At 44.4% G+C, this 23,883-nt stretch overlaps 1 protein-coding gene across 2 annotated transcripts in view; it reads right to left on the bottom strand.

Moving 5' to 3' along the window:
- The window catches only part of LOC122794507 (myo-inositol 2-dehydrogenase-like), a 624,687-nt gene that overhangs the window by 275,544 nt on the left and 325,260 nt on the right, over positions 1–23,883 (bottom strand). For both annotated transcript variants that reach the window (XM_044062956.1, XM_044062955.1), the window contains one exon: positions 1,094–1,201. In XM_044062956.1, the coding sequence (XP_043918891.1) occupies positions 1,094–1,201 (108 nt within the window). The remainder of the gene's footprint in view (positions 1–1,093; positions 1,202–23,883) is intronic.

Raw genomic sequence — 23,883 nt, 5'->3', positions numbered from 1 at the left:
AATAAAAAAATATATATATATATATACATACATATACATAAATATATATATATATATATATATATATATATATATATATATACATACATATATATATATATATATATATATATATATATACACATACATATATATATATATATATATATATATATATATATATATATACATATATATATATATATATACACATATATATACACATATATATATATATATATATATACATACATATATACATATACACATACATATATATATATATATATATATACATACATATATACATATACACATACATATATATATATACATACATATATACATATACACATACATATACACATACATATATATATATACATACATATATACATATACACATACATATATATATATACATACACATATATATATATATATATATATATATATATATACACATATACATATATATGGCATAATTGCATTTGTCACTGTGAAGATGTATTATGGTTTAATAAAACTAATCTTGCTTCACCAATGCACACTGCTGAAATCGTAACATTTCTTGCAGATGCTGAGCTATGCTAAAAATCAACTCCCTACTTGAACTCTGGCTTGCTACAGCTTCCCCTTGGGGCATGTTGACTGATACAAGAAATCTTTCAAATTTCGAATGAAAGCCAAAGCTGTCAGTATATTTTATAAACATAAGAAAGTCACTGTAATGTCTAGTGACGCACACACACAAAGAACTACACAGTGAAAATCTGGAAGAAACAAGACATTGGATATTGCTGTGTGATCAGCAGGGATGTTCCTGTTATGTTAACTTTTCTATATGCATCCTGCAAAATGTCTGAAATACTGTTAAAGAAAAAAGATGTTTTGAGAAAAAAATCAGAAAACAATGGTCTGAACTAATTGCTTCCCAGTTTGAAAGATAATATCTCCAAAAATATAAAAGAATTTCAAATGCATTTTCTCAACTCTTAAACAGTGAACTGTGTATGTTCAGAGAAATGAACAGGCTACATTTACGAACATATCACACTAAATGAATTCTGTAACAATAGCCAGTGCTAAAATGAAGGAAAGATGTCACTCCTACCTGAACAGAAGGCATGTCCTAGTGAAAATATAATATCAGGCACACTTTCACCAAGTAACCAACTAACTACGTCAATGTCATGTACAGCAACATCATAGAAAATTCCACCTAAAAGTAGAAAAGATTAAAACACGAGTTAGTTTGAATATAGAACAAATGCTGCATCTGAAATACTACTAAAACATGTAAAGTACTGCATTAACACATCAAAAAATGTGTTCATTCCAAATCCAGCCCAGAGACAATTGATTAAACTGCTCACTTGAACACAGTGATCTGGTTATCTTATTAACATTCAGGGACAGTACAAGGACACTGATGAAACTAGCTTCACATAGGCACACATCAAGTGTTTACACAACATGGAAAAATTCTGTAAGGACATTCACAAAACGAGTGTCACTAAACAAGTACAAAGTAATTTACCAAGCAGGCAAACAAAATACCAGTCACAAGTAAATTATTTTATGGTGTTATTCACAATTTTTATGCAAATGGATGAATTATCAATAAAGTGAGAACGTCCTGTCCTGTCATGCCCAACCAAGCCAGCAGTGATGGTGAGAGTAGTCAACAAAGTACAGTTGTGTAGACTTACCATAAATGTAGATGTTCGAGTGTATTCACTGTTGCAGTCATCATATTTGGGTAATCTGCTTGCAGTAGCCCTCAGTCGGCCTGATTATCAAAGTCTTGGGTCCTGCGTCAGTTGCTGTCTCATCTTCAGTGACATCAGGTAGTCAGGGGTACAAATCAGTTTTTCTTGCCCCAGATGTCAGGTGCCCCCCTTAATGGGAAGCAATAAAAAAAAAAAAATATATATATATATATATATACACACACACACACACATACAAGGTTAAACCTCCAACAAAAAGGCAAATACACCAAACAGCTTTTAAGTAAAGTAAAGGAGAATGTAAGTATAGCCAAAAGAAGTCAGGGGGCTGGAGGGAGGATGTACACTTGCCATAAATGTAGATGTTCGAGTGTATTCACTGCTGCAGTCATTAAATTTGGGTAGATTCCCAAAGCTAAGGATGGGAAGAAGAATTTCGATAGCATTAGGACCAGCTATAAGGCCCTGCACGACTGCAGTGGCAAAGCCAGCTCTGGATTTACAGAAAACTGGCAAATGGTAATGTTTGGTGAAAGTATGTACAGAACTCCAGGTAGCAGCTTCTAGGGTGTCTCTGGTAGGGACACCTCTGAGAAAGACTGTAGAGGTAGATGCAGCCCTGGTTGAAATGGGGTCTAATCCCCTGTGGGACAGGTTTTCCATGGTGCATATAGCAGAAATTAATGCAATGGCCTATCCACTTAGAAATGGTTTGCTTTGAAATAGACTTCCCCTCTGCCCCTGCAGCAAATGCAACCAGCAGTTGTTCAGATTTCCTTAGATGTTTAGTCCTGTCCAAGTAAAATCTAAGTTGTCTGTGCACATCTAAGGAGTGCAGTATCTGTTCCCCTTTGTTCTGTGGATTAGAAAAGAAGGTTGGCAAATGAATTGACTGATTAAAAGCCATACTGGAAATCACCTTGGGCATGAAAGAGGGATTGATCCGGAGGGACACCCTGTCCGCATGAAAGATGATGAAAGGCTCCACTGCCATAAGGGCCTGCAATTCAAATACCCTTCTTGCTGAAGTGATTGCTAAAAGGAAAACTGTTTTCCAAAAAAGGAATTTTAACTCTGCAGTTGTAGCTGGCTCAAAAGGAGGAAGAGTGAGTTGTTCCAATACAAAATGAAGGTCCCAGGCTGGAGTTGGGGTTCTCCTGGGTGGTCTTAAGTTTTTGGCCCCTCTGAGGAACTGCTTGAGCAGTGGGTGAGAAAAGAGGGGTGATTCTGTGTTGTAATGAGCTGAAATGGCTGAGGCATGAATTTTGATGGAGGAAAAGGCAAGACCCTTGTGAAGCATCTCAGTTAAGCACTGAAGAACCTGAGGTAAATTGGATGCTGCTGTGGAGATCCCTTGAGTTTGGTTCCAGGCACAGAATCTTTAACATTTTTTCAGCATAAGATTTTCTAGTACTAGGCCTCCTTGCCTCCACAATGACATCCAACACTTGTTTACTGAGGGATGGTAACGGAGAGATTAGGTAATTAGCCAGGCTACCAGGCTCAGGGTTTGAAGCTGGGGGTGCAGAATATGGCTCTCCTGCTGAGACACCAAGGCAGGGGCCTGAGGGAGGTGCCATGGGGCCAGCTGTGACACACTGCGCAAGAGAGGATACACCAGTGTTGGCGTGGCCTGTCTGGTGCAATCAGTATCATCCTTAAGGCAGGGGTCTGAGGGAGGTGCCATGGGGCCAGCTGTGACACACTGCGCAAGAGAGGATACACCAGTGTTGGCGTGGCCTGTCTGGTGCAATCAGTATCATCCTTAGGTTGTCCTGTTTGATCTTTAGTAGTACTTTGGAGAGGAGAGGCAGAGGCAGAGGAGGAAAGGCATAAACTGATAGATTTTTCCAGCTGAAGGACAGAGCATCCACTTTCCAAGCTTGTTTGTGGGGAGTCCTTGTGCAGAATTTGTCCAACTGGTAATTCTGGGGGGAGGGAAACAGGTCTATGTCTGGGATCCCCCATTTGTTGATCAACATGTTGAAAACACGAAGTTATGTACTCACCATAACGTTCGATGTATGTAGTCCATCTCACCTCACATTCATACCCGTGGGTTCGGAGCCGAACGTCAGCTCCGACTCTGCCATACTTTTAGCTCGAAGTTTTTCAACTGGCTGGGCTAAGATGGTATCCCATGCTGCAGTGCTCTCTATCCCCAGAACTCGTTTGCGGCTTGTGTAACTCGGACGTGGTCTCGCTCTTGGCTGTGGCTAAGTACTCTTTTCTTCTTTATAGAAGAGACGTTTTTTGCAAAAAAAGCTATTTTCATAGCGATTTGTGTGTGTATCTTGAACTGTTTGTGGAAAAGTTGTTTTTCTCTTTAGCGTGTTCTTGTGGTATCCCACTAGCTGTTGCCAACGGGCTAGGCCCGTTTCAGTTAGAGGACCTAGTCTGTCCCCTTGCTTTCCTTGTGTGCTAACTTTATTTCCCTTGGGCTACAACCATTTAAAGTAGAGGAATTAGTCCTCCCTCTTGTACTTGTGTTCTAGGACCATTTTAGTTGGAGGTCTTTGTGGTGTACTGTCTCCTTATTCTGTTCCCGCACTTGTGGCTGATTGACCGTTGGTCTGGTTGTTGGGTTAGCTACTCATTTTTGTGGTGACTATGTCTAAAGATACTAAGGTGCATAAGCCCTCGGGCTTTAAGAAGTGCACGAAGTGTAGTTATAAGATGTCCATCACTGATGGACACTCTGCTTGTGTGTACTGTCTGGGAGCGATTCACCTCCATGAATCGTGTAGTTTTTGTCATGCCTTTAGCCCGCGTGTTCTTCAGGAAAGGAAGAACAAATTCATTTTGAAGGGACTTCTGAAACCCTCTTTCGAGGAGGGTTTGGAGGGTGCTTCCAGCTTTAAGTCTTCTCCATCAAAAGTTAAATCTTCCAAGGCTAAAAAGTAATCCCCGGCTCCATCAGTATCCTCGGAGTCGCCGGAGAAAACAGCTAAATCTTCAATGATATCCTCAGCTCCATTGTCCTCGGGGCCGCAGGAAGTGTTAGTGTCTATGAAACCTGCTTCGGCTCCTATTTTCTCGGAGCCTGTTTGGAGCCGGTCGCCTAGCATTAGGCCGGTATCTCCTCCTCATAGGTCTCCTTCAGAGAGGAGGTCTCGATCTCCTTCCCTATCCTCAAAATCCTCCAGGACCTTATCGGATGTGGACGTCGATAGAGTGGTGCAGAGACTTCTTCAGTCACCGGTACTGGCTAAATTGTTTTCGGCTCCGACCCAGTCGGCTCCGGAGCCAGTCCCTCTACCTACATCAATACTTCCTCCGAGCGCATCTCAGCTTTCGGAGCCGGAGTGCTCGGCTCAGTCTGATGTTGCTAGGTCGGTTCTGACAGCCCCTCCTGGCTTATCGGTTCCGACATCAGCTCTGACCCCATCGGCGCTGTCCACGGGGTTCAGGACTCAGGATTCCTCGGTCGGACCTAAGGGAGAGGCTTTGGGACACCTCTTGGCTCTTAGTCTCCTGACTCCTGTCTTGGCTTCAGACCTGGTCCCTTCTGATCCGAGGTCTTCCATGGCTGGTCGATCTTCGGACCCGGGAGGACCAGCTTTTGAGGCCATGCGGAGCGCGCTGGCCAGGTCGTCAGCAGCATCATATGGTTTGGTCACTCTGTACCCTACAGCACCAGTGCAGGTCTCTGCTCGCCCTCCATCTCTTGACAGCGGAGCTCCAAGGCCTCAGGGTACCCCCATGAGTGGTCCCCATATTTCTGAGGGCCCCTCAATGTTTTTGCCTGAGGAGCCACCCAGAAAGAGAATGTGCAAGAGGAAGCACATAGATTCCCAAGATGAGTCTCTGACGTCAGACACTGACATCGAGGAATCGGAGGGGTCCCCTAAGTCATCCTCTGAGGATGTTTCTTTCTCTAACATCCTAGAGATTTTGAAGCAAAGAGGTGACTGGTCATTCAAAGCCCCCTCCGAAGAGGAGGAGCTCAGCCCTCCACCTCCTGGGTGTCCCCACCCTTCGACGAGCTTCTGGATCTGGTTTGTCGAAGGGTGTGGGAAACCCCTGACTCTGTGGAACAAGTCCCCAGGAGACCCAATAAATTTTTGTCTGCCCCTTCTGATAAGGCATTTCTATCCAAGGGAGTCCCTGTGGATGCCATGGTGATGGCAGCAGCCACCAAGAAGGAATTTGCTGAGACTTCTTCCACCGTCCATCCCCCTAACAAGGAGTCTAGGACTATGGACCGGTATGGGAAGCGTACGTTTTCTTCAGCGGCCTTTACTTTACGGTCACTGAATTACTTGTCACACTTTACACAGCTCGAGAGAGAGCTCCTAAAGGAACATGGAGATACTCTAACGGGGAACGTTTCTAAGGCGGTGGCTCAGAAAGTCTACGCTCAGATGTCTACCCTCAATTCTATTGCAAACTCCTCCATGAGGCTGATCTCTCACGCAGCCGAGGGAGCAAGTAGGGCTGCAAGTTCAGGAGTTGCTCTGAGGAGACATGCCTGCATGCGCCCTTGTCATTTTGCGGAGGCCTTCAAATCTACATTCACAGACGCCCTGTTTGATGGTTCCTCTTAGTTCGGAACCAAGGTGAAAGACACTCTCACTAGGTGCGAGCAAGAGGGAAAAACTCTGTCTGCCATAGGAGTCAGTTTTTCCCTTCCCTCCAGGCCTTATCCCAAGGCCCAGAGTGGTGGGAAGATGTGGTTCAAGAAATCACAGAGGTTTTTTCCCAATGCACAAGGTGAGTCCCCCTCCAGAGGCAGGGGAGGGGGTGGTTATTCAGCTAGACACTGCCCTCGGGGCAGAGGAGGCCCTCGTAACTCAGGAGACCATGATTCCTTTTGTGGTTCTCCCTACCGCCGCTCCTGATGGGAGGCCCGACTGTGTGTTTCCAGAGCAAGTCGGGGGTCACATCTCACTATACCCGGCGGCCTGGCAAGGTATCACCCAGGACCAATGGGTTCTACGAATAATTTCCGGAGGATATATCATTCCCCTCTCGTCAACCCCCCCCCCTCCAATCAAGAAAATCCCGGATGTTCCACCCAGTTAAAGGGATTCCGCAGCTTCAAAGGTTTCAAAGCTGCTAGAAAAAGAAGCCATCCAACATGTCCCCTCAGACCAGATCGGATTAGGGACTTACTCTAGATTCTTTTTGGTGCCGTAAAGGACAGGGGACCAGAGACCCATTTTGGATCTCAGCCGATTGAACACCCATGTGCAAAAGTCCAAGTTCCGAATCGTCACATTGCAATCTATTCTCCCATTGTTGGGAAAAGAAGTGTGATGTGCTCCATCGACCTCAAGGATGCTTACTACCACATAAAGATGGACAGGGCATCCAGAAGTCACCTCCGTTTCTGGCTGGGAGCCAGTCACTTTCAGTTTCGAGCCCTGTCCTTTGGTCTCACCACAACCCCCAGGGTGTTTACCAAATGCATGGCAGTGGTGGCTGCTCTCTTGAGATGTCAGTGATTCCAAGTGTTTCCATACCTGGACGACTGGCTCCTTACTGCCACCACCAGGCATCTGCTACTTCAGACCAGAGACGTTACTATCAACCTATGTCAACAGTTGGGCATCACCTTGAACTGGGAAAAATCTGCCTTGTTGCCCTCGCAGCATGTCACCTTTATAGGTACCGAATTAGACACCGTGCTCATGCGTGCGTTTCTACCACAGGAAAGAATCAGAGTCTTACAACAGATTAACCCCTTGCTCCCTCTGAGCAGAGTGAAGGCAAGACTGGTCCTCCACTTGTTGGGGACGATGGCTGGTGCTATTATGTTAGTTCCCCTGGCAAGTTTACATATGAGGCTCCTTCAGTGGCACCTCTTCACCCAGTGGTCCCTTCAACGTCTTCCACTTTCTCACCCTTTTCTACTCAGACAGGTGCAGACAGGATCTCAGTTGGTGACTTCACAGAGACAACCTCAGTGCGGGAAAACCCTTTGTTCCTTCACCTACGGTTGCCACGGTGACCACAGATGCCTCCCAGATTGGGGGGGGGGGGGCATTATCTAGGCAGGACAGTCCAAGGCACGTGACAAGAGCATGAGATGCATCTGCATATCGATGTTCTGGAGATGAGAGCAGTGCTACTAGCGTTGCAAGCACTTCAGAGCTTTCTTCCTCCTGGGACTACTGCAATCCACTCAGACAATATGTCGGTGGTATGGTATCTGAACAAACAGGGAGGAACCAAGTTGTATCCCTTTGCAGAGAGGCCATGCGAGTGTGGCAGTGGGCAGCGTCTTCCCAATGTTTTCTGGTAGCAACGCACATTCCGGGAAAGTCCAATGTGATCGCAGACAGGCTAAGCAGAGCTATTCTGATGCCTCATGAGTGGTCCCTGAACTGTCAAGCTGCGGAGCAGATTTTCCGCAGGTGGGGTCAGCCTTGCTGCGACCTTTCTGCCAGCCCCTCAATGCCAAATGCAGCAGCTACTTCACCCTTATCCCCCCCTCAGGGGGAGTCATCCAAGGACGCCCTAGTCCACGATTGGCCCTCCGGTCTATTGTATGCTTTCCCTCCGGTTCCTTTGCTGTCAAAGGTTATTCAGAAAGCGCAATCCTTGGGAAGCAAAATGATTCTGATTGCTCCACATTGGCCTCATCAAATTTGGTTCCACTTTCTCCATCCCTATCGCATGGACGCTCCTTGGATTCTGGACCCACAACCAGATTTACTGACTCACATGTCAGGGCAGCTCCATCCCTCTCTTCGGACCCTCCAGTTGACAGCTTGGCAACTCCACTTCCGTCATTAGTTAGGCTTTACCATTTTTCGCCGGATGTGGTTCATATTCTATCTTCCTCTCATAAGCCTTCGACCAGGAAGATTTATTACAGCAAATGGAAGAGATTTTCCATCTGGGCACATGCCAAACAGATTGACCCTTACACAGCTCCAATCTCGTCAGTATTGGAGTTCCTTTCAATGCTTTTCAACAAGGGATCAGCTGCCGCAACCATTAAAGTCCAGTTGGCAGCGATTTCTACCTTTCACGTCGCAGACTAACCTAGTTTAATGGCACATAGACACTGTAAGGCTTTCCTGAAAGGCACTTTGTTGCTTCATCCTCCTGTCTCTAAACCTGTTATGCCTTGGGACTTAAACTTTGTTCTACAGGGTCCCCAGACACTACACACAAACAGTGTGTCCATCAGTGATGGACATATTATACACTTTGTGCACTTCTTAAAGCTGGAGGGCTCAAATAACTAACCCAACAACCAGACCAATGGTCAATCAGCCACAAGCGCGGGAACAGAACAAGCAGACAGTACACCACAAAGACCTCTAACTAAAACAGTACTAGAACACAAGTACAAGAGGGAGGACTAATTCCTCTAATGTAAACGGTTTTAACCCAAGGGAAATAAAGTTAGCACACAAGGAAAGCAAGGGTACAGACTAGGTCCTCTAATTGAAACGGGCCTAGCCCGTTGGAAACAACTAGTGGGATACCACAAGAACACGCTAAAGAGAAAAACAACTTTTCCACAAACACAGTTCAAGATACACACACAAATAGCTATGAAAATAGCTTTTGTTGCAAAAAACTTCTCTGCTATAAAGAAAAGCAAGAGCGAGACCACGTCCGAGCTACACGAGCGGCAAACAAGATCTGGGGATAGAGAGCAGTGCAGCATGGGATACCATCTTAGCTCAGCCAATTGAAAGACTTGGCGCTAAAAGTATGGCCGAGTCGGAGCAGACATTCGGCTCCGAACCCACAGGTAAGAATGTAGGTGAGATTGGACTACATAACATTCTTTGGTTCCAGTTTCCACTCGTGTGGGTCCATGAGATTTCTGCTTAGCTCGTCTGCCAGTGTTTTTAGTTTTCCTGGCAGGAACTGAGCCTGTAGATGAACCTGGTAGCTCAAGGCCGTGTTCCACAGAGCCATGGCAAGTCTACAGAGGGGATAAGAATGGGTACTCCCCTGCTTGTTTATGTACCACATAACAGTGGTGCTGTCCGTCTTTACCATTAATTGTCCTGGAAGAATGTGGTCCTTGAAGGCTGTCAGAGCATTCTGTACAGCTAACATTTCTTTTTGATTGATATGCAGGTGCATTTGACTTGGGTTCCATTTGCCCTGAATGCACTTTCCTGCCAGGTGTGCCCCCCATCCATAGTCTGATGCGTCTGTTGTTAGGGTTTGGGCAGCAGGGGGTACAGTGAATGGTAGTTCCCTGTTTTGGTGGCATGCGTCTTCCCACCAAAGGAATTCTAACCATAGGCAAGGTATGATAGGAATCATTGCTTCTAGATCCTGAGAATGTTGACACCGTAGGCTTTTTAGATACCATTGTAATTTCCTCATATGCAGTCTTGCATATGGAATTAGTAGAATGCACAAGGCCATGAACCTCAAGGCTTGCAGTATTTGCCTTGCAGAAAGCAGAGTTTTTGTAGCCACTAGTTTGAAGTAAATTGTCAAGTGAATTTATTTCCCTGGCGTGAGGAAAGCCATCTGGGAAGTTGTGTTCAAGCTTGCTCCCAGGAATACAATCTGTTGACAGGGTACCAGCTGTGATTTCTTTTCGTTTATGGTGTATCCCAAACAAGTTAACACCTTTTGTACAAATGCCAGATGATTCAGAAGTATGTCCTGGCTTTCTGCCTGAAATAGACAATCGTCCAGGGATGGGTATATTTGAATATTTCTTTGCCTGCAAAATGCAATGACTGGAGCTAGGCACTTTGTGAATACCCTGGGCACAGTAGAGAAGCCAAAGGGCAGTCCAGAGTAAGTACAGTTGTGTACACTTACCATAAATGTAGACTGTTCGAGTGTATTCACTGTTGCAGTCATTACATTTGGGTAATCTGCTTGCAGTAGCCCTCAGTTGGCCTGATTAACAAAGTCTTGGGTCCTGCATCGGTTGCTGTCCCTTATTCCATGACATCAGGGTATAAAACATGCAGCCGACACCATCAGTTTTTCTTGCCCCAGATATCAGGTGGGAAGCAATTAAATCTATAAATACAAGGATATACCTCCAGCAAAAAAGCAAATACACCAAAAAGCTTTATGAGCATAGTACGTTAGAGTAGAGGTATAGCCAAAAAAAGAAAAGGGGGCTAGAGGGAGGGTAACCAGGACTGCAACAGTGAATACACTTAAACATCTAATTTATGGTAAGTGTATAGAACTGTACTATGTTCTTCGTGTTTCACTGTTGCAGTCATTACATTTGGTTAGATTGCCAAAGCTAAGGTTGGGAGGAGGAATTTAAATAGAATTAGGAACAGCTATAAGGCCCTGCAAGACTGCAGTGGCAAAACCAGCTCTGGATTTAGAGAAAATTGGCAAATGATAATGCTTGGTGAAAGTATGTACAGAACTCCGGGTAGCTGCTTCTAGGATGTCCCTAGTAGGGACGCCACTGAGAAAGGCTGTAGAGGGAGATGCAGCCCTGGTTGAATGCAGAAATGAATGCAGTGGCATATCCATTTTGAAATGGTTTGTTTTGAAATAGCTTTCCCCTCTGTCCCTGCAAGCAAATGCCACCAGCAGTTGTTCATGTCCAAGTAGAATCTAAGTTGTCTGTGCATATCTAAGGTGTGCAGTATCCGTTCCCCTTTTTTATGTGGGTTAGGAAAGAAGGTAGGCAAATGAATGGACTGATTAAGAGCCACACTGGATACCACCTTGGGCATGAAGGAGGGATTGGTTCTGAGGGACACCTTGTCCGCATGAAAGATGATGAAAGGTTCCACTGCCATAAGGGCCTGAAATTCAGATACCCTTCTTGCAGAAGTGATTGCTAAAAGGAAAGCTGTTTTCCAGGAAATAAATTTTAAATATGTAGTAGCAGCTGGCTCAAAAGGAGAAAGAGTGAGTTTCTCCAAGATAAAGTAAAGATCCCAGGCTGGAGTTAGAGCTCTCCGAGGTGGCCTTAAATTTTTGGCCCCTCTGAGGAACTGCTTGAGCAGTGGGTGAGAGAAGAGGGGAGGCTCTGTGCTATAATGAGCTGAAATGGCTGAGGCATGAATTTTGATGGAGGAAAAGGAAAAGCCCTTATGAAGCATCTCAGTCAAATATTGTAGAATCTGAGGTAAATTGGGCACTGCTGCACTCATTCCTTGAGAGTTTTTCCAGGCACAAAATCTTTTCCATTTTGCAGCATAAGATTTTCTAGTATTAGGCCTCCTTGCCTCTAAAATGATATCCATCACTGATTTACTGAGGGATGGTAAAGGCGAGATTAGGTAATTAGCCAGGCTGCTAGATTCAGGGTTTGCAGCTGAGGGTGCAGAATCTGGTTCTTCAGCTGAGACAACAGGGAAGGAGTCTGAGGCAGATGCAGGCTAGTCTGGTGCAATTAACATAATCTTTGGCTTGTCCTGTTTGATCTTTAGTAGTACCTTGGAAAGCGGAGGCAGAGGAGGAAAGGCATAAACTGAAGGAAAGAGCATCCTCCTTCCAAGCTAGCTTATGGTGAATCCTTCTGCAAAATGTGTCCAGTTGATGGTTCTGGGGGGAGGCAAACAGGCCTATATCTCGGCTCCCCCATTTGCTTGTCAACATGTTGAAAATCCTTGGTTCCATTTTCCACTCGTGTGGGTCAATGAGGTTTCTGCTTAGTCCATCCAGCGGTGTATTTAGTTTTCTGGCAGAAATTGAGCTTGTAGACTCACTTGGTAGCTCAAGGCTGTGTTTCACAATGCCATGGCTAGTCTGCAGAGGGGGTAAGAATGTGTACCCCCTGCTTGTTTATGTACCACATGACAGTGGTGTTGTCTGTCTTTATCATTAGTTGCCCTGGAAGACTGTGGTCCTTGACGGCTGTCAGAGCATTCTGTACAGCTAACATTTCCTTTTGATGTGCAGGTGCATTTGACTTGGGTTCCATTTGCCCTGAATGCACTTCCCTGCCAGGTGAGCACCCCATGCATAGCCTGATGCGTCTGCTGTCACGATTTGGGTGGCAGGGGTAATGTGAATGGTAGTCCCCTGTTTTGGTGGAAGGCCTCTGCTCACCAAAGGAACTCTAGGCATAGGCAAGGTTATGATAGGAATCCTTGCTTCTAAATCCTGTGAATGTTGACACCATAGGCTTTTGAGATACCACTGTAGTTTCCTCATATGCAGCCTTGCATATGGAATTAGACAAATGCTGGATGCCATGAACCTCAAGGCTTGCAGTATTTGCCTTTTCAGATAGCTGGGTTTTTGTGGCCACTTGTTTGAAATAGGTTGTCAAATGAATCCGTTTCTCTGGTGTGAGGAAAGCCATCTGGAAAGTTGTATTCAAGCTTACTCCCAGGAATATAATTTGTTGACAGGGTACCAGGTGTGATTTCTTTTCGTTTAAGGTGAACCCCAGACAAGTCAGTACCCTTTGAACAAAGGCCAGATGACTCAAAAGAATGTCCTGGCTTTCTGCCTGAATTAGACAATCGTCCAGGTATGGGTATATTTGAATATTTGTCGGCAAAATGCAATGACTGGAGCTAGGCACTTTGTGAATACCCTGGGCACAGTTGATAAGTCAAAGGGCAGTGCAGAGAACTGATAGTGCATGTAGCCTGCTTTGAAGCGTAGGTATCTTCTGCAAGACTCCAAGATAGGTATGTGCAGGTCTAGTGATGCCAACCATGCATCTTTGCCTAGCATAGGAAGCAGCTGGTGAAGAGAGTTAGTATTTTGAATTTTGGAATCACCAGAAAGGTGTTTAGAATAGAAAGATCCAGGACAGGATGCCATGTATTGCCTTTTCTGGGTACCAGAAAAAGCCTTGAATATAAACCTTGTCCCTTTTCCTCTTCTGGTACCAACTGATTAGCCCCCATGTTTGAGAGAGAGAGAGTACTTGATTTTGGGCCTCTGCCCACTGATTTGGGGGTAGATCTGGCCACCCGCTTATTGTTTGTAATGTGTGGAAGTGACATCCGTATCCTTGGGGCACCTATATTTAAAACCCATTTGTCCTGGGTAATGAGTTCCCAGTTTCTGGCCTGCAGACCAATCTTTCTGCCTAAAGGAGCATTCAGTTGGGAAGTGCTTGGAAGTTTTAAAAGCAAGTCATTGAGACAGTTTTCCATAGGGGGAGTCTTACTACTCCCAGATTTGGGTGCTGAAACCCCCCACTGCTTATTCTTGTGTGTCCCTTGGGACTGAAACCTGGGGTTTCTGCTGTGTCTAGGTTTGGCTTGAGAAGACCTGGAAGGGGCTGGAAAGGACCAATTTTCAGAGGGGCAGTGTCTACTAAATCTAGGAGGCTGAACTTGTAAGAAATCTTTAACAGTCTGCATAGAATTAGCTTTATCTTCCATCTTTTTAAGGACTTCCTCAGCCTTATTGCCAAACAGGCGGTCCTGATTTAAGAGAGCATCCAACAATTTAGCTTTAACATGATCAGGCAAAGATTGCTACTTAAGCCAAGCATGCCTTCTGAGCACAGCAGTAACAGCAGCCCTGCAAGAGGCCTCTAATGAATCAGATCCACATTGCAAAGTATGTTTTCCAACCTGTTCAGCAGAATGCATTAAATCCTGTAATTCTTTATTTTCAGCACAATCAGGAATCAACACAACTTTCTGTTTAAGCAATCCAATAATATGTTGAAACTTTAACATATGAAACTGGCAGTTTAAAGCCCTAATGGCCAAGGTTGCAGAAGTGTAAACCTTCTTACCCCATCTATCCAACGCCCTGGAGTCTCTATCAGAGGGAGTAAGATTTTTAGCAGTAGAAGCCTTAATGCCCTTGGGTCCCTGTGAAATAGTCTCTGGATCCGCAAGCTCACAGAGACGGATAACTGGTGCCAGTGCCATGGCCTAAAGCTAAATGCCAAAAAGTGCATAGTCATCCCCTTTGGGAAAAACAAAGTGCCCACAAATTACCACATAGGTGGTAATCCATTAAGTACAGAAGAAGTAATTAGGGACTTGGGGACCCAAGTAGATAGCAATCTCTCCTTTGACAATCACGTTGCCAAAGTGGTTAGAAAGACCTTCTATATAGCCCACCTTATCACGAAAGGGTTCACATCTAGATCAAGAGAGGTCACTGTGCCCCTCTACTCATCACTTATCAGGCCCATAATTGAATACAATGCCCCATTTGGGATGTACCTTACCCGACACCTGCAGCAACTGGAAAGACCCCAAAAGTACATCACCAAGAGGATCAAGGGGCTCAAAGATGCCCTATGCAGTTCGGCTAAAGAAACTCCAGCTCTACTCAGTTGCGTACCGCCTACTCAGAGGCAATCTGTGTCTGACGTATAAAGCCATGTCCCACCCAGAATTAATGGACATGCTTCACCTCAGGAAATCCAAATCCTTAGAGCTACACGCTCCAGAGACTTGAACCTCAGCACAGAAATAAATAGGACATGCTGGAGGAACAGATTCATATCCCAGAGGCTCCCCCTCACTCTGGAACAAAATCCCAATCCATGTTAGGCAGAGCCCCTCACTGACCCTCTTCAAGAGAAATCTTGACGAGTGGATGGGAGATCGTAAGTTTACCCCTGGGATCTCTTCTGTGTCCCTGCTTGACAGAGGTACAGTAAACTAACCTTAAAAGGGCTACCTTCTGTGACCTACTATACAGAGGCACAATCTACTAATCTAAAAGGGTGGCAAAAGCCAAACACACTCTGGCTAGGCTTATAAATGCCCTAGGGCAGACAGTCTAGTATCAACCTATGAACCTAATAGAATTTTTAAAAAGGAACTTGTGCGAATCAGGAACCCTGTAATATTAGTCAGGTTTTCTGGGAGCAGGAGGCAAAGAATCAGGGGCCAAACTAGATTTTGAAAAGGCATCATCAACAATATCTAGTACAGGAGGTATAGCTAAAGGCTTATGCTGAGGCAGGAGTAAGAAATCCCTAAGTCACTTTTTTCAATCAGAAAAATCCTGACTTTCCCAGTGGAAATGCTCCCTTAGAGTATGTAAGGTCTCACCAAAAGAAAAATCCTTTGGAGGGGAAGCAGACGGAAAACAGTCTCCTGCATCAGAATCCTCATAAGTAGATAATGGCAAATCCAGATAATCAGAAAAATCAGAATCCTGGTCAGAAGATTCATAAACAACTTCAGTCCTAGGTCTCTTAGAAGGGGGAGGTTGGCTTCCCCTGATTAGAGATATAAAATCTTCAGCCATTCTTATAATTTGTTTTTTAGGCAAAGAGGCCTGAGCATGACATTTCTTAGGCATGGTTCGAGATTTTGACCTAAATGAAGAAGGAAGCATCGGTTTAATATGCAAGTCTGTAGGCCTGAAAACACCCTCAGAAGCCAGTGCCTGCGGCTCCAGACCCATCCAAGGTAGAGACATCCACAGGTTCCACAGTTGAAGCATCTTGTGGCATACCGGACTCAAAATGGGTCTCAGTAGAGGCCTGAGAGTCAGAAGTAGCAGGTATCAGGGGCTGCAAAAGTGCATCACTGAGTACCGGCGAACTGGGTTAGGAGAAGCGTCGTCGGCAGCTTTGGACCCCGGTGGCCTGTCTCTGTCTTTATCTTTGAGGTTTTTTTTCGGAATCATGGTAGTCAGATGGCTTACTGACGACATTTCTGGATAATTAAACCAAGAACCAAAATATTTAGAGGCGAAAACATAGCGACGACGGTTAGTGTGCTGATTAAATAAAGCACAAAACCGACAGCAAGGTACATCGTGGTGAGGGCCTAGGTAAGGAATACAGTACGAATGAAAATCTTTGTGAGGTAATTGCTTTCCACAAGTAATGCAATTAACTTTTACTGACATTGGTAAGGAGCAAGAAAATGTTTCCCCAAAGGGGTACTTAGCTTTAGTTGAAGACTTCAGTTCTGAAACTCGAAAACGAAAATTTCAGGAGTCGGCCGACTGGCACTTGCGAACTGCTTCTGCTTCGGGCACCGCACGGCAAGAAAGACTGCTGTATTGGCGTCGGCTGTATGTTTTATACCCCTGATGATCTGACATGAAGAAGGTACAGGAACCGATGCAGGACCCAAGACTTTGTTAAATCAGGCCGACTGAGGTCTACTGCAAGCAGAAAACCCTAAATGTAAGGACTGCAACAGTGAAACACGAAGAACATTTGCATCTGACTGAGTGTCTGGCCACCTGAGATGCCAGGGACAGTTTTGATGCTACCTCAGTCTTGATAGGAGAGTCAGATAAGGAGGATAGAAGCATAGATGCTTGGGATAAAAAGACCAAGTCATACTTGATCATATGGGTTTGGGGATTAATATCTCTGAAGGGTATGGTGGAAGAGATGTACACCTTTTCTCTAGCCTGTCCATGTTTTTGTTGTCCTTGTCAGTGGGCAGAAGGGACGAGGATGGGATCAGTCTTGACTGCTTGTCTGGGGCTACAGCAATCACTGCAGGGTCTGCCAAGGTGGGCTTCACAAGACATTTGTGGTCATCAGGCACCTTGTAGAAATACTGCGGTGGTGGTGCTGCGGTAGCGTTGTTGCCTCACAGTTAGACATTGCCTGTTCAATTCTCTGTTAGAGCGTCTTCTGTGTGGTGACATGCGTGAATGGGCGTTCCTTCTTTGAAGGTTGTGCGTTAGGTCCGGCAAGCCAGCATGTAAAACTCTACTGCCAATCATTAGCGGACCGGAGTTCTGCTGTGGCGACCCCTAACCGGGAAAAGCCGAAAGACACAAACAAGGCACCTTGTAGAAATATTCAGGTCTCTTAGGAGCAGGTGGTTGAGAATCAGGATTTTTAGATGCTGATGCATCCAGGTATGCAGGTATAACTGTGAAATTGGTAGAAGGTGAAGGAGATTCAAAAGTAAGTCAAAATATCTTTTTTGAGTTTCAGTCATTTGGGAAGTATCCCATTTGAAATATTCTTTCATTTTAGTTATGGTCTCCCCAAAAGTGATGTCCTCAGGAGGACAGTCACCTTCTATGGATTCCTCATCAGGGGAACAGTATTCTAGAGGAGAGGCTATCTGGGCTGAGTAGGTAATAGATTCATCCGATGATTACAGAATTTCTTCCTCTTCTTCATGGGAAGTGGGAGGGAGTACAGAAGTAGCTGAGGCAGGTCTTGGGCTTAGCACTGGGATAGTGGAGGGAGAGGAGGCAGTGGGCCTAAGAGCCATATCAGGGACTGAGTTAAAAGATTGCCAGTCAGGTTCCTCAGTAGAGGGAGATAAATGTTTACTTTTTTGTTTTCTTTTTAAAGGAGTAGATTTGGGAGACGGAGAAGGCCTAGGTTCAGGGGCTTGAGCTAAAGCAGAGGCTTCAGATTCTGGTGTCTGAGACAGGTGTCCGTTGGATCCGGGTTCCCCCTCAACTTTGGTGGAAACCAATGTCTGAGTCATCACCATGGACGTTCTGGCTGGTACTTCAGAAACAGCTACCTCAAGGGGAGCCAATGAAGTAGACTGCTCTAATGAATGTCCCTCAGTCCCTATTATTGGTGGCTGGCAGTGTGTCCAACGATGGAGAGGCAGAGGAAGCAGGCAGTGAAACCTAAGCCTTTTTGTGAGGTGGTTCCACCTTGGCAGCTGAATCCGGATCCATTCTAAGTGCTAATTTTTTTAAGTCTCTGGTTTTCCAAGTAAAGATTAAGAGCAGCCAGATGGCTTCAAAGTGTCTTAGGGGTGAAGGATTGGCAAATGTAGCAGGCAGTATGGTTGGGTTCCAAAAAACCCAACGGTCATAGGCGCCTTTATGCAGAATTTGACATCCGCACTGGCATTTACCCTTCTTAGTGGACATCAGCTAAAAAGGAACAAGCAAACCAAGCTCAAGCAACAGTAATTGAAAGGTTTCGCAACGGGGTACTTGGCTTTAGACGTCCTGATAAGTACAGGATCGATATGATCAATCTGATGTTCGACTGCAGCAGAAAAGTTCTAAGGTCTGTGCGTGCAGGCGTCACAATTAAGCCTCCTGGTTTATGGCCCTATGTGTGACATCCCACGCAACAGCAGCAACCAGGCTTAAGCTTTTGCATAGGAGCCGATGTTTGGGTCGCCTGAGGTGGAGAATCCCACACTAAGAATACTGCAACATGGGAACAGAAGGACAGCACCCAGATGTGTGAAGTCTGACATCTCAAGAAGACAGCTCAGGCCCATGCTTCTTTAGTCACCAGTTTTCCTGTGCCTCATCAGTATTACACTTCTCATGAAGCAGAAAAGAATACGCCTTACTTATGAGTTAATTTGTTTACTTTTTATGACTTGGTTAGTCTCACCAGGCATAGCCTATTTTCAGCAAAGGAAGTATTCATGCCAACTGGGGTAAATTTATTCAGACCATGAAACAGTCTTAAAAAAATATGACTTTGCAGGATGCAGGCTGGCAAGATACAGTGCCCTGGCACTAGTACTGCAGGATTCATTAGCTCAACAATGCTTCAAATCTTCAGCCAGCAGTCTCTTTTTCTAAATTGTGTGAGCAGCATGTTCTCTTTTAAATTGGAAAGTTTTAAGCTCAAATAAAAGTTCCATGTTCTGCATTTAAAGGTCAGACATTTACAGTAAAAAAAAAAAAAAATGGAAGCCTCACATGGGCAAGTTGCAGTCCTGTGTTACTTCAAAATTAAGCATAAGGATCCTGTCAGAAGTTTTAATATTTTGAAATCTGAACTGACTGCTGCATTAAAAATGTAGCATGTCAGTTCTTAAAAAGATATCCATGCAATCAATACCCATGGCCTTAAATAATGGACCTGGTTGGTTTCTGGCTAAAACAGTACAGAGGAAAACGAAATATAATCAACAGATGTTGATACCACTACAAGTGAAACGTTAATTATAGATAAATCAAAAGGAGAAAAGTTAAGCAATAGGTTTTACACATACACACTACTTAAAGTAAAAACGATAAACCAATGCTTTCATTGAAAAGAAAAAAGAAAAAAAAAAACAGCAGCCTAAGGTATGCCTATTCATGGCTGAGGTTCACAAAAGAAAGAACTATAGAGTGAGGAATGGCATACATAAGATTTGGGGAAGAAGCCAAACAGCCTGAAAAGACTATCAGACGAGCAGATCTAATGTCTAAGGTATATGGTCCCTACTGGTTACTAAAGGAGGACCACGTCTTATCTGATTCAGGACTATCTAAGCCAAAAGGAGGCTATTCAAATGACATCTGTTTTGCACCCATTGCTCTCAGCAGGAGACTGAAAAGATGGGGTTACCTGGAGTAAAGGAATACCTTAGGTACCTTGTTCCAGTCCCGAGAATAGGCATTCCGTGCCTCAGATTTTCAAGGCATAATTACCTGGAACCAAACTTCCTGAGTAGATGAATCAGAGAATAGGCAAATGTGTCTATCTCTGCATTCTCCCATCATCACACAAGACTGTGAAACACTTCTAGTTCCAGTTTCAACTTATGCTACTCTGGAGATGATCGGCAAACTAATCGGAAAGGGCAATGTGGACTGAAGGAATGTAAAAGGCCTACAAGTGCAGATTCTGTTAGATGGCAAGACTCATCTTGTCTATGCACAGCTGGTAAGAAATAGTCTTACCTTATACCACTTGTTGATACAGTGCATGACTGGTCTTGACTTTAGCAATTCTCTGTATTCCCAATTTCCATGTTGTCTTCAAAATCTGGTTAAGTTTACATCATGGCAAACCATCTACACTGACAGTTCTGATAGTTCTACCTCCCCAGAGCTAAAGGGTTCCTATTAGGGTTTGGCATCCTACAGGATGTCACAAAAATCATCCTTGGATGTGTTGGTACCTCCTCTGCCAACCATCTAAACTACTGCTGGATGACTGGAATCACAATTAACACCCTTCTAGTGAATGAAGATTTTGACACCATAAATTCCTTGGGGAAAAGTGAATCTTCCTCAAGGGGTGCTCAGCCAAGGGGGCTGGAAATGAAGTAGTAAGGAGACCAATATGCACCCAAATGCTTTAAGGATACTTACAACCACGGATCACTGAAGGGCCTTCCTGCTGTCTTTAAAAAAGGAGGCGATCAGCAGAAAAATCTTTTTTTTTCCCCCAGAAGAAAAGGAAGACCATTTTCCTTTGTATCCAGCACTGAAAGGTCTTCCACTTGAAAGAACAGACTCAGTTTCAGGCAATTCACAAAGATGCCTACATTGGAAAAGCTACTTCCCACGTGAGGGCCTGAAATCAGGCAATCAAACAAGGTAAATATTGCTGCCTTTGGGTCTAAGGTAGGAAAAACGGGAATATCTGAATACCCAGAAATAAGCAGTCAGCCTAAAGGACAATGAGATAAAATAAAAATACTGCAAAAAGAAAAACCCATGGTATCCCTCGAAGTCTTAGAAAATCTGGATCTACTTGAGATTACCGAAATCTCAGTAGACCGACACAGTAAACGCAGAGCCGAAAAAGACCAACGTGTCAGATTACCAACACGTCAGAATGCAGACTTCTGAATGATTTACAGTCCAACTTGAGCAGAACAGAAAATCCACTCTTGTGGACGTAGTGCAATCTCGGAGTTGGTACATTTAAGGTATGGGGGGGTGAAGCCCACCCCGGGGGGGGGACAGGGGGGTGTATCCTGCCTGAAAGAACGTGAAATGTGAAGGTAAGTGTTTAAAGTTTTTTATTTGTAGTGTGTAAGTATTGTTTTAGTGGTAAGGGTTTAATTTAGTGTAGATGGTGGGCAGGATGTGAGTGAGGGGTACTATTTAGTGTTATGTTGAGGGTGGCATTTTTTCTTTTGTATGTTGTGTGTGTGTGTTGATGTGTGTATGTTTTACGGAGGTGTGACGGGGTTCTGAAGTGTCGGTAGTGTGCGTGTCGGGTATGTGTGGTTTTGGTGTTGTGAAGTGTCAGTGTTGTCGGATCGGTGTTTTGTGTGTTGGTTATGTGGGATGTCGGGTAAGTGAAATAGATCTGAAAACCCAGTATGCAACCTATACTGGGTCAAAAACAAACCAAGAAGAAACTTCGCAGTGTGGAGGGTGTGAAGTTCACTCCTTGAATTAAGTTGTAGACCTAGTTCACTAAACAAAAAAAAAAAAAAAAAAAAAAAAAAAATCGAACTGTAAAATACATACTACAAAATAATAAAATAGAAGGCAGTAGACAGCCCACAGTTGAGTTAAGAATGGAATATCCTTTACTGAAACACACAAACAAGCTATCTTAGTTGACTACAATGAAAAGCATCAAAAAACGTTCATTATTTATAATAATCAGGTTATTTGGAGCAAGGGAGTGGTTATAGAGGGTGGCTCTGTTAAGAGCAGTAAAAGCATTAAAGTCATTTCTTTAACCAAGTCCCCTTTAACATCATAGTGTAAACAGACTGTGCTACCTTAGAAGTGAAACTAAAAATCTAGAGACAAATTAAAATATATAATACAAGAACAGCTTATTAAGGCTAACCTACTAAACCAAATAAAGAAACTAACTCCAGGCTAGTTGCTCAGCATAATGCATCCAAGGTTATCCAAGTGCAACTAACTATTGGCAAAACTGCAATCCAAATTGCAGCTTGCTACAGATCCCTCACCATGCCCCAGGATTCCCACTCCTCTTTTCTTGATGTACTGGAAAATATTAGGGTTCAACCAAACACCCTAATAATGGGCGACTTCAACTACCCCACCATTAACTGGGAAAACTACTCGTGTACTAACTCCTTAGCGCAACACTTTTTGGAATTCATAAACTCCAATGCCCTAGATCAACTTATCCACACCCCCACCAGGGGCAACAATATCCTAGACCTAGTCATTACCAACATGAGTGACCTGTGTTCCACACCTGAAGTCAACTCCTCGTTGGTCCGATCCGACCATAAGATAATCACCCTTGAGATCCACATCCCACCCCCACCCCCCATTAAGGAAACCACAGTAAGAAATTTCACCAAAGCCAACTTCATGCTTCTTAAGACAGAAGTAGTGAACTTCATGAAACCTATGCAGATGGACAATACAGTTACAACTGCTGAATCCTACACAAATGCGCTCTATAAGCACCTACATGAGTGCATGGATCGTGCTATCCCAAACAGAACCAAGACGCTATCATCCAAAAAAAGGAAGCCAATCTGGTGGTCCCCTGCCATAAACAAACTGTAAAACAGAAGGAAGAAACTGTTGCAAAAGAGAGTAAAATCCCATGAGTGGAGCAGCTCCCTGGTCAGCCTCAGTAAGAAGCTGAGATCCCTTATAAGATCCTCCATAGCTAGCTACGAAAATAAAATTGCCACTACCACAAAGCATTCTATAGCTATGTCAAGAATCTCAATGGCAACACCCAGATCTGCTCTGAGTTACAGCACAAAGGCATGAAAATTACAGAACCAACTGATATTGCCAACATCCTGGCAGATAGGTTCAGTGCTAACTTTACCTCCCCCCCCTCACCCCCTAAAGGGCCCATATCTATACAGGAAGAATGCAGAGTCCCTGTAATCACAACTACGCAGGTGAAAGCTGCACTCTCTAAAGCCAAAAACGCAGCATCCATGGGACCGGACAACATCCCAGGCTGCGCTTTACACGAACTTCAGAATGAACTGGCTCCCCACTTAAGCACCATGTTCAATAATAGTCTCGCATCAGGCTTTGTGCCCACTGAATGGCGCACAGCAACAGTTATCCCACTCCACAAAGGAGGAGCCAACACTGATCCCGGGAACCATAGACCTATTAGCCTGACGAGCCTGGTCTGCAAAGCCATGGAACGTATCATCACTGAACTCAAACAAAGACATTGGTAACCTCCAAACTCTGGATCCCACCCAGTTCGGGTTTGTGAAAGGCAGATCATGCCTCCTGAACCTGATCGACTTCTTTGAGGCAGTCACCAAAGCCGTACATGAGGGTAAAGTGGTTCACACAGCCCATCTTGACCTCGTCAAGGCTTTCGACACCATCCCCCATTCTGGAATTATAGCTAAACTCAATAAACTAGGCATAAATCCCTACGTCACAAGATGGATTGCCAACTGGCTCACTAACAGAACCCACACTGTAAAAGTTGCAGACTCCAAATCTGACCTCAAACCAGTGACAAGTGGAGTACCACAGGGTTCCGTCCTGGGACCGCTCCTGTTTGGTATCTACTTCTCTGAAGTACAGGCTAACACAGAAGGCCTCTGGCTAATGAAGTTTGCAGATCACTGCAAACTAGGAGCCATAGTCAAGTCCCCAAATGATGTGAACATCCTACAGAAGGGCCTCTCTGAGACAGATGCCTGGTGTCAGAGCCATGGCCTCAAGCTCAATGCCAAAAAGTGCAGTGTCA

Source organism: Protopterus annectens, chromosome 2.part1, assembly GCF_019279795.1.
Source record: "Protopterus annectens isolate FY-2018-M chromosome 2.part1, PAN1.0, whole genome shotgun sequence".
Classification (NCBI taxonomy): Eukaryota; Metazoa; Chordata; order Ceratodontiformes; family Protopteridae; genus Protopterus; species Protopterus annectens.
The sequence above is the reverse complement of the archived record's forward strand: the minus strand, read 5'-3'. Positions and strand labels throughout refer to the sequence as shown.